An 11,761-nucleotide genomic window follows, 5' to 3' on the forward strand; every position below is an offset into this window, starting at 1 on the left:
GCCGTATCCTAGGAGTTTGTTTAACAGACGAGTACCATTCCGGACCCTGTCTTCGACGGCCTTGTTACCCTATATTATTTGCCAGATAGGATAAAAAGGGCCGACGCTGGGGATAAGAGTTTGGTAGTAAAAACTTATAAAACAACGTCTCTAGTTCTAATCCATCATAAAACTACTTTTTTGACATATATTTTGCCGCAACATGCCAAAATCATCATATTATGTCTCGAATTGCGGATCAAAGGCTTGCGTTCATTAAAAAAATACTTTGATTTAGTCATCAAAGTCAATTTGACTTATGTTGTTGTGGTGTCCAATTGTGCATGCGTAGTCATTTTCCAAACATTGACATTCCAATTTTTACATTTTTTCCTGTTTAGTACTGCGTTTGTTTGCACTTAAGTAAGGAAGCGCTATGTTGCAGTATAAGATGATTAGAAGGTACAGTGAAACAGCTGCGGGTAACAGTTTTAAAGTTGTTTTTAACTAATTATTTTTTGTTGTATCACGGAACGCAAAGTCCTCTTTTTAATTTACTTTCTTTAAAGGGCGTCTGTGTTTTTTTTTTGTTGTTGTTTTTATTGTTGTTGTTGTTGTTGTTGCGCTTTTATTGTTTGTTACTGTTCTTACAATCGTTTTCATTATGAAAATAAGGCTGATATTAAGAAATAAAATTTAAGTTTAAAAATACGCCATAAAAATAAGCATACAGTTTAAGAATCAAATGTTTAAAATATAAATATAACAAATACAGAGATCTGGAAACCAGGTTGATTCGGCTGGGTTTTTTGTAACGGACTGGGCATAAGGTGGTAGCTGCGTTATAAAATTTACTTAACTTAAAATCTTTCGTTCTTATCCATTCGTGGGTGGCGCGAGATGTCGGGAATATTACTGTGAGGTGATTTTTTTATTTGTTTATAAGTTGTGTTTTAAACTATCTACTTTTTTTGTATTTTGGAAATCATCAAAAATTTGTAACAACAGAGGAAAGAGGATGAAGAGAAGGTGTGACACTTCTCGTGTTAACATAAATAACAACCAGGAAGAGACAGCATGAGTTAACATCCTGACCAAAACATTGCAATTGTCACTCTGCTATCATGTTAGACGCTCCATTTTGAATGTATTGTGTCCTCTTCTTATCATTCAATAGAAATTCAATGCACTAATTCACGTTTTTCTCTTCAGCTGAATCCTTTTCTCGCGTGTTTTGAATAATGAGAAAATCCATACAATCTGCTTACAGAATATTTCCTTATTAAATGTTCACAAGTAAAGTAGCTACTTGTAGTAATTCAAGTATGCAGTGTTCGATATAAAGTGGCATGTAATCACACTGGTATACAGTGAGAAGGACAATCTTCGTTGTTTCACCAATGATTCTATCATGCACAAACTTTAATTTAACGTCGATAGCTACTGGCACAAAAGTGCTATAACGGATGTGAGGTTAGAGTAGTTTTAAAAAAATAGAGCAAGTGAAAGATATTATCGTAAAGGCTAAGTTAAATATGTTCCAAACTAAATGCGGTTGCTGCTTTATTGAGGTGTTCAGGATTTTCTAAAAGAATTATTCAAGATACGCAAATGCGTCTGAAGCTATTTTGATTGGTGCAGTAAGTAGATACAGATTGTCGCGCGCCATGCGGGATTTGTTCTTATCAGAAAGTCTACGAAACGGGTCGATGGTATGTGACTTTAGTGGCTTACATAAAAATTGATTAAAGAGGTGGGTTCCTGTAATTTAATTCATTTTTTAATCTCTACGATGAAGAGCAGCACGTATACAAAGAAAATAGCAGGAAAATAAGCACATGTGTTTAAAAACCAGCAAGTGTAGTTGGATAAAAGACGTTTTCACTACTATAAAGCTGTTAACTGGCAAATTGCCGATATTATGTTAACGACTAGATAGGCTAGTCTCGTGTTTTCTTGATGAATCATTGCCCTCCAATCTTGTGCCAATATTTGTTGTTGTTAGATATTAAAAAACAAAAAGCAGAGCTTATTCAGAGTGTGAATTACTGTGCAGCCTTAATTAGGACAGGCAAGATTTTTTTGGTTTTGAATGACAAAAGGGTTAATATTATGTAAGCACGACTAACACATGACTCAAAGTATTTGTAACTTGTACGATATAAAGAAAAATCTGAAAAAAAACTCGGATGGTGTTACTAGTTTTTTTAATCATTCTAACCAGCAAACAAATGACAGTTAGATATTCAACACGAGGCTTTATCTCCACAACAACCTTATCAAAAGGTTGACAGTAACAGCGGTAATAAGTCTGTGTTTTCTTTAACTACGTATATGGACTTTCTTCACAAATACTGCCGCACAGTTTTCAACTCTATGTGTAAATCCATCACATGACAGATATATTTATTGGATGTCAAATTGATTGTCGTGTTACTTATGCATGGAACTTTTGACCTACATTGAGCAAGGGTAAAAATCAAATCCTTATGTTTACTTTTGCACGCAGATCAGGAGACGGTAATTGTGGCGAGAGAAAATTATCTTGACATATTAAAGAAGTTTAATGTGGAAATTTGTTTTGTACAAGTGCTTGACCTTGAGATTGTAAAGCTTTTGAACCTTACAAACAATACACATGTAACTGATACTCGAGAAATTATTATATTCTTAAGTGTGGTCTTATAAAGAAGAAGAAAAAGCCACATAATTTTATTTGGATAATGTCACGTCTAAAAAAACTACTTGGTCACGTGATAATCACGTGACAATAGGCATATTAATATAACGAATACAATTGAATTAGTTCATAAGGAGACAACAAAAATTGTGAGTTATGAGGTAAGCATCTGTTAAACCGGTCGTGTGTACATTTTTAACCGCAGAATACAAAGAGATATGATAATAACACTTGAAGTTGTTTCAAATAGGGCTGGCTTGTGATATATAGGCGGGTTTGTGTTACGCCTTTAGCTGATTTTAATACGGAAGTCGTATGGCACAAATCACGTCTTCACATGTGAATGAATCACAATCATAATCTTCTACGTGAATAGTTATGTTTTCTTTGGAGATCTTAGAAGAGATGACTGGAGTGTAAGGATTTACTTTCGGTGTAAAAAAAACGCAAAAAGGCGGAAGAATTTCCAAAAGATATTTTTAAGTTTTTGTTTCGTCGTTTAAAAGGTTGGATGTAAAATGTAACATGCTATAAACTCCGTGACTGAAAATTAAAAACAGATTTGACGACACTACACGGGTAAGATAAGGTTTGATTTGTCGTCAAAACATAATTTTAAACTTACAAAAACTCATTTTATTAAGTCCGTTTACACCGCTCTTTTTTAATGCCCCTAATTTTTCCAACGTGGTGTAAAAACAAGTTATTTGTTGATAGAAATGTTAGAATAAAAAAAGTGTTTCCAGAGTAAGACTGGTGTAATGTAATGTCATTTTAAGATACTGCGTTGTTTTGATATATGTTTGTTATTACTATGATAAAACTGTCCTATTCAAAAGGTATTGAAGTCACCCAACACCTGCTACTTTCCCGCCGTTTCAAAATGGCAGTCCTTACAACCTCGAACCCAGGGCCTGTAGCGTTTTTTGATATGAGGATGAAAGGCGATCGAGGTTGCAGTCCTTACCATAAAGATAAATCTTAGAAGAATGTTATCGCGAACGATACACTTTAAAAAAGAACGGAAAATGTAGAGGTATTAATAAGCAAAAAAACTGGGAGAAATTACTTGCTTGTCTGTCAACAAATTGTTTTTAAATTTACTTTCTATTGTTACAATTTTGTCAAGCTACCACGCACCGCTTTACATATACAGTTAAAAAAAATTATTCTATTTTACAGTGGAGTGGGTACGAAGTTTACACTGCTACTTGTTTTCTTCCTTGATGTCAACAGATTTTGATCGTATTTGCTGTTAAAGCGTCTCTTGTTAATTTGTGAATTGAATATTTTCTGTTTAGCTTCATGTTTGTGCTCATAAACAGAGTGAAAAGACCTGTTAATTGCATAAATTATGCAACAAATTCATTCGAAAATACATTCTACTTTTAAAAACATCTGCCATTTTGTTTTTTAGAATTTCTAATTCTCGTTGCGATCAATCGAATTAAGCAATACAAAAGGGCCTGGGAACGGAATGGTATAGAGATATTATTTATACTATGATGTCAAAAAACAATTTATTTTTAGAAATTTGTAACTGAAAAAAAAAAAAGATTTGGGATATCTTTGAAAAGACTTAAACAAAAGAATGGGTAAGATTATAGAATTTATCACGTGTATGCTTCTAGCGTTTCGGAGTTGTTCTTGTGGTACAGTTACACGAATACCGATGAAGTCATCAAGCAATTTCACACAAAAGAATGAAACAGAATGGAAAGATACTAAAATCAGCTTGACAACTACAACCCAAAGTCCATCCATTGCTTCACCTGCGAGTATGTTTTCTAAATTTTTTTTTTGTGTGAAACAAATCTACCGCGAAAGAAATTCTTTCAATGACTGCCACACACTCGATAACCCAACCGTGGTCGCAGTTGTTTTCACACACAATTTTCGCGCATTTGAGAAATTTTATAAAAAATAAGCACTGATAAGTTGTAACGAAAAGAAATAATTACGATGAGACAAATCTTTGCGAAGATTCGCAGGTTAATCGTCTGAAATCAGAAATTTTCTTAGAATTAAACATAGAGGTTAAAGTATATGCAAAATAAAATGCGAATTTTTATGAAATATATTTTTATTTTTTATTTTTTAGGGATCTTTTTTAAGTCTTATTGTACTAAATTTAAATGCACTTTAAGATTTTTGCGCCAAAATTGACACGAGCACTTGTTCACAAAGTATGCCAAGAAATTTTACATCATATATTTTTACCTTTTATCGCTGTTTTTTTAAACAATCATTTTATTGGCGGGAGCAGTTTATTGGGAAATTTCGCTGCAAGAATATATCACTTTGCCATTACATGTTTATTTTGTAAATAAAGTTACTTTTATGATAACTTTGTCAGTTATGGCCAAAATTTTGATTTTATTTTTGCTAAACGAAAGCTGTTTAAGTACATCAATTGCTCAACTAGACACCCATCTAAGATGTCAATCCTATTCTCGTATTGAAGTCTAAGCAGAAATGGTAGATTGACACTTTTTAGTCATTTGGCCGGGATTCGAACCCAAGACCTTTTGTACTTGCAGCGAACGCTCTACCACAGAGCTACCAGTCGGTTGTTATTTTCGTAAAAAAGTATAATAGAGAACTTTCATTCTTTTCATGTTTTTTAGTTAGATTATTAATAATTTGGTCTCGGTTAACTTTCCAAATTTTCAGTCTAGAAAGTTGTTTAGTTCTATCAATCCGTCTCTATCAATTCGGTTGTTTATAAAAGCAGGGCGTATCCAGCTGAAATTTTCTCCAACTGTTGAAGAAAATTAATTTAACTTTGCTGCATTTACAATGAAAGGTAATACAAATTTTGCAAATAAGGCAGTGATGTCTTTACAAAAGCCGTCTGGTAAGACTTTTAATCTCGTTCCCAGTGATCTTTGGCTTCCGTTAAAAAGATTAGGCGAAAAACACTAGAGACGAGGTTCACAATTTTTTTTTAATTCTGTATTCTACAGCATATACTGTATTTTAAAGATGTTTATGTATTTTTAGAATCTGCATTGCCAATGGATATAATTACAGTTCGTCAAGAATCATATCGCACACGCCGCCCGTTAAAACAGATGCCATGTTGCATACACGGATCGGCTGCCGGGAGATATGGATTACGCTGCGAGGCGAGAAAGGATTTTTTCACTGCAAGATTCAACATTATTCACCTTACTAAGCAGAAATTTATGCAGAAACAATACCGCCACCATTTGTCGCATTTGTCAATAAAAATTGAGAAGTGTGCACAGACTGTTAAAATGAAGAGAGTATTTCGGAAATGCTGCATTAAAATGCAGATGTCGATTGGTTATAAAAGAAGGTATTATTTAGGATAATTTGATGGAAATATGCGTTAACGTATTTCTTCTCAAACGCCGACCTTTGCGTCCAGTTTGGTAAGGTTGAGGAAACAAACGCCCAGCCTTGACTGCAGCATTAATTCCAAACACCGTTTAAAAATTTGGGCATTTTCCCTTTTTTTCCATACGATTTCTTCAACGAACTGTGCAAGCTTGTTTTTCCTTATATTTTTTTTTAACTTTTCATCTTGTATTTCATATGTTTATTTTTTACATGAAAGTGAATTAAAAATGGCACACGCATGGCATAACTGACAGAATAAAAAGAGAGTCTTTAGAGAGTCTTTAATTAAAACAAAAAAAGTGTTTCTCCTCCACGTTGTTTGTCCTCCGGCAGCATATCAAGTTATAAAAATAGACGGGTGCCATTTTAAAAATGTCGAAATTAGTCAACCTAAACCTGAAGTTCATAGAAAGTGCGAACTTTCTCATCGCTCCTTGACGAGCTAAAATTCTAATATATTTTCCGTATGGTAAAAACCTAACACTAAACCTTATTAAAAGCAGATTTTGAAGCAGTTATTCTTCCGCAATACCAGATCTAACATATTTCTTCCAGTTTTTCCCTCTTGTTTTCAATTTTAGTGTAAAAGCCGATATTTATTTTCACTAAACATACGGCTTTGAATCTTTTTTTCTTTATTTAAAGTAAAAATAGTGAGTTTTAAATTATATGTTGTTGTAAATATTGACGTTGATTATTAATTTGTATTTATTTAATTTGTTCATATTATTATTACTAGTGTTATTTCAGTTTTTTCTTCTCAAACTATTTTCTTTTCTTTATTAAACTGTAGTATGTTTGGCTTTGAATTGCTAGCTGGCTATTGACATAGAAGTGGAATGGCCACCATAGCAAATGGCCCATGGATAAATAGGGAACACACTCAAGAATGTTGCCGAAATTTTAGTTTTAGACAGGATTTTGACCGTAAATGTTTTTCATGCGATTTTTCGCAACAAATGTAACTAAATGTGAGACTTGAGATTGAATTATTTCTCATAAAGCAGAAACAAGATGACTTTTGTTGGAAGGTACCACGTATATATGGAAATATGGACACTGAAAGTTATGGATGTAAAATAGAGTTTGAGTTAAAAAATAAACACAACGAATTCACAATTGCTGACCTGCTACTAGAACGAACAGTAAGACACGTTCCTAAAGAACTTAAACAAATATTTTCTGGTAAACGCGTGAATCGTGTAGCAGTAGCAGGTGTTAAAAACTGAGGACACGTGTGTTCAACATAATCTATTCTCAAAAATAATAATATTTACAGTTCTTCTTTCGTACTTGTTTTCGACATGTTCTCCATCGTATAGCGTGTACTCCATTAAAGTGTGTATTCGCTATAACATCTTCCCCTGAAACAGCAAAACAAAAGAGAAGCAACTTGTCCTATACATAACATAAATTTCTAACATAACTACGTGTCTGTCTAAACGTCTGTCGAATTGCTATCTACAGATGTCTTGAAAGTTCATTGGTTAGTGTGTTTTCCATTCTTGTATTGGTCTTCTATATCGTTTTGGATATGTCTTTCTCGACTGCGGTTCTTTCAACGTTCGCTGTGACGCAGAGTTGTTTGTCATGGTTGTTTTAGAAGTAGATTTGGGGTCGCTATTCTCAAGTTCAGGTCTGTGAACGGTAACATGGTGTTCCTCATCATCCTCATCCTCAGTGTCTATTTTTATTGGCACATGTTTGGCAGTATCTGGAATTGGTTTGAAATGAGATATGTTGCGGGTGATCTGGTGTTCTGTTTCCTTATTCATCGCAGTGATCATCGTTCCTTTGATATCAGTAACGTGGTATGGATTCGGAATGAAAGGAGGTGTCACTTTGTTTATCTTTTTCTGTTTCACCAGAACGCGGTCACCGATGTTTAGTTCTTGTTCTTGTGTGTATCTGTTGTTATCGGCATATTCTTTTGCTTTTTGTTTACTGTCTTGGTCATTTTTCTTTAACTGTAGTTCGATGGAGTCGTCAACATTGCTAAAAAAGTCGGGAATAGCACATGGTATTTTGCGATTATACATAAGGTCGGCTGGAGGAATATTTGTTGTAGAATGAGGTGTTATACGGTACGCCATCAAGAAGTTCTGCACTTCTTCGACGTACGACTTGTTTTCAATGTGTGCTGTACAGATTATTTTCGTCAATGGTAACATGAATCTCTCGACCTCGCCATTCGCTTGTTGCCATAGGGGCGTAACCCTCCTATGATATATTCTCCTCTTTTCCATATATCTTTTCACTTCACTGGAACGAAACGGCGGTCCGTTATCGGAAACAAGTGTTTCCGGATTTCCAAAGTGTGCAAAGGTATCGTTACAAATGTTGGTGAAGTTCTTTGCTGTGGTATTGTTTGTGAATGCCACGACAGGATATCTACTCCGCTGATCAATCATTACTAAGGCATACTTATTGTCAGGGAGCAGTCCCAAGTAATCTGCGTTGACTGTTTGCCATATACGAGCCGGTAATTCTGTTGGCTGGATGGGTGGTAGCGTAGATTTCTTGCTGACAGATTGACATGGAATGCAGTTGTTTACTTCATCGGTTACTAGTTTGTCCATGCCGGTGAACCAAACTTTACTTCGCAGAAGGGCTTTTGTTTTTGATAATCCCTGATGACCAACGTGGGCAAGTTTAACTACTGTACGGTGGTATATTCTTGGTAATACAATTCGTTTGTCCTTCAGTATTAGATTCTGTTCTGAATTCAAGGTTAAGGAATCTTTTATTTTGTGGAAGTGTTTTAATAACTTTTTTTCGTCTGATTCTGCAGCTTCTTCCAGATGTCGCCATTTGTTTGTGCTAATGATTAATATCAATTGTTTTAATGCTGGGTCAGCTAGTGTGGCGGTTTTTATATCATTAATGTCTAAAGCGTTTGGTGTTGCGTACGACGTGAGAAAATTAACGTGTTTTTCGATGTATTTTGTATCTGTGCCAATAGACGTTGGATTTCGGCTTAGGTAGTCACATATGTTATCTGCAGAACTGACGTAATCTGTTTTAAAGTTGTACCTCTGTAGTCGCAACATCATTCGTTCAATTCGCGGGGGCGGTGTTGATTTGGGATTGTTCAGTATATTTACTAATGCTTTGTTGTCGCTAAAAAGTGTGAAGTGCTTTCCGTAGAGGTACAAATTGTTTTTTTCACATGCATAAGTCGCTGCTAAACATTCCCGTTCTATCTGGGAGTAATTCATTTCCGGTTGCGTAAGTGATTTTGAAGAGTAAGATATCACATCTATGTCATTTTTCTTACAATTTTTTTGAAGTAGGATCGCTGAAATTCCCACTGGGCTTGCATCGCAGAACAAGAGTGTTTCTTTGTTTTCGTCAAAGTATGACAGACACGACTTTTCGGATAATGTTGTTGTCAAAGTTACAAACGCTTCTTGGCATTCTGTATTCCACTCAAATTTTACATCTTTTCGCGTTAAACGTCGGAGAGGATAAGTAATGGTACTGTAGTTCGGAATGAATCTTTTCAAATAATTAATCATCCCCAAAAAGCTTCTTAATGATTTGACGTCTGTAGGTCGGTTGACGTTTAAAAGACCGTTAATTTTTGTCGGACTTGGTCTCATCCCCTCTGCTGAAAACACATAGCCGAAATACTCAAAGTTATGTTGGTCAAACAAGCATTTGTGTAGGTTTAATGTTATTCCCTTATCCGATAGTGTCTTAAACACTTGTGTCAAGATTCTGTCATGTTCTTCTGTCGTTTTTGCGTAAACTAGTATGTCATCGGCAATATTGTCTGCACCGTTTATGTCTGAAAGTATTGATTGGATCGTATGTTGTAGTTCCTCTGAAGCACTATTTGCACCAAATATTAATCGTTTGTACTGCATAATTTTGTCTTGTGTGCGGAACGCTGTTATATATCTGCAAGACTCGTCTAGTTCTAACTGGTGGAATGCTGCGTTAAGGTCTAGTTTAGTAAAGTGTTTGCTGTCCTTAAGTTTTACAAGTAGGTCGTCAACAGTAGGCGTGGGATAACGTGTTCTTACTATCGCTCTGTTTGCGCATCTCATGTCGAGACATATGCGAATACCGTTAATGCCCTTGGGTACGACAACAATTGGGTTGACCCACGCGTCGGTTGTCCCTTAACTTCCTCTATAATATCTTGTTGCTGTAATTTTTCTATCTCTGCTTTCACTTTCTGTCTTAGTGCAAATGGGATACGTCGTTCCACCTGTGTGACCGGTGTCACTTTCTCGTCGATATGTAGTTTGACCTTATAATCCGTAAATTTGCCGATCTTATTGCTAAAAAGCTTCTCTTTGTAAACTTCAATCAACGCACGTAATCTAGTAGGTGGTTGAACTTTTTGGGCATGTTTTGTTTTGCTCTCCCTCGTGCTGTTTTTTGTTTCAACGTTAATCTTATATGCTGCATTGTTTGTGTTTCTAGATTTATCTGGTTTCTTTTGAGGAACACGTCATCCTTCGGCATAATTATTAATTTTAATTCGAGGGCAGTTTTGCCGTTTAAAAGATTTTTGTGGTCAGTGTTAATTACATAAAATCTTTTGTTGTAAGGCGGTGCTTATTTTCGATAACGAGGTTAATTTTTCCGAGGACTTTTAATTTGGGTTCGTTCGAGCCGTATGTGATCACCTTGGTGGCTGTCTTTTGCAAGCGAAGTTTCCCGCCACAATTTTCGTTCACTTTGTGAAATGTTTTTGTGTTCAAAATATTTAAAGCAGAACCGGTATCTATTAAGAATCGTGTGGGTGTGACCCCTTCTACCTTCACTTTTGTATAAAATCTTTCTATAGAATTTACTGACGCATAATCTTTGATCTCACTATTCTCAACGCAAACCGAAACTTTTGACTCATAGTGTGTATTTGAATTAGAACGGACACTAGCAATACAGTTATTGTTGTTGTTGTTAGCATTCCCCGCGTTAGATAACATAAATAGATGTAAACTGTTCACATTTTCGGCACCAGAGTCATCGGACCCCTAGCACTACTTTTGCAGCAACGGGAAAAATGACCGATCTTGTGGCATTTATTACATTCTTTCCCTTCGGCCGGACATGCCTGAGAATGTGGGTAGTCGTTCCCACATCTATAACATGTTTTATAGTTATCTTTTCGGCTACTGCTATTCCCTCTGCTCGACAAGTTCTTACCTCTGAGTGTTTCCAGTTTCTTTGTAAGTCGGTTAATTTCTTCCTGTGGATTCATCGAACGCTCTACATCATCGGCTTGTTGATCTGCATCCTCCAAATGTTTTCCATAAATCAATAAGTCTGCTAAACTAATTGCTGTATTCTTAAATGCGTGTTTACGAATTTTGCTGTTATGAGTAGATAACACAATCTGTTGTTTGAGCTCTTTGTCCAAATTTGTTCCAAAGTCACATTTATTCGCCTGCTGTTTCAACCGTATGTAAAACTGATGAATGTTTTCGTCGGGGTGTTGTTTTAGTTTTCTAAATGCATACACACTTCATAATCGATGTTTTTCTTAGGTGAAAAATATCCATCAAATATTGTAATGGCGTTTGCAAACGTTTCATCTGTACCTGGTACTAAAAGATTGTCGTATATGTCATACGCCTCTTCACCAATGTAATTAAGCAATAAGGCTAATTTCTGCTTGTCTTCTTCAACGTTCAGAGCGACGCACAAGTTTAAAAAACGTTTCTTATATTTTTCCCATCGAGTTGAGATTGTAGTAAAATCATCCGTATCAAACTTTGG

General features: G+C 35.4%; 1 protein-coding gene across 1 annotated transcript; it reads left to right on the forward strand.

Annotated features, from left to right (window-relative positions):
• The first annotated feature begins 2,833 nt into the window (after positions 1 to 2,833).
• On the forward strand, positions 2,834 to 6,636 carry LOC130640860 (uncharacterized). Its single transcript, XM_057447441.1, has 3 exons — positions 2,834 to 3,238; positions 4,190 to 4,437; positions 5,663 to 6,636. The coding sequence occupies exons 2-3, from the start codon at positions 4,251 to 4,253 to the stop codon at positions 5,995 to 5,997; spliced, it is 522 nt and encodes a 173-aa protein (XP_057303424.1). The 5' UTR covers positions 2,834 to 3,238; positions 4,190 to 4,250; the 3' UTR covers positions 5,998 to 6,636.
• Positions 6,637 to 11,761: the final 5,125 nt, after the last annotated feature.

This window comes from Hydractinia symbiolongicarpus, chromosome 4 (genome assembly GCF_029227915.1).
Source record: "Hydractinia symbiolongicarpus strain clone_291-10 chromosome 4, HSymV2.1, whole genome shotgun sequence".
NCBI lineage: Eukaryota > Metazoa > Cnidaria > Hydrozoa > Anthoathecata > Hydractiniidae > Hydractinia > Hydractinia symbiolongicarpus.

What these genes read in the sequence shown, in the direction of transcription:
- LOC130640860 (XM_057447441.1), top strand. Translation starts at nt 4,251, where the DNA reads ATGGGTAAGATTATAGAATTTATCACGTGTATGCTTCTAGCGTTTCGG. An exon ending in ATCCATTGCTTCACCTGCGA is followed by an intron (nt 4,438 to 5,662) that starts GTATGTTTTCTA and finishes ATGTATTTTTAG; the next exon opens with AATCTGCATTGCCAATGGAT.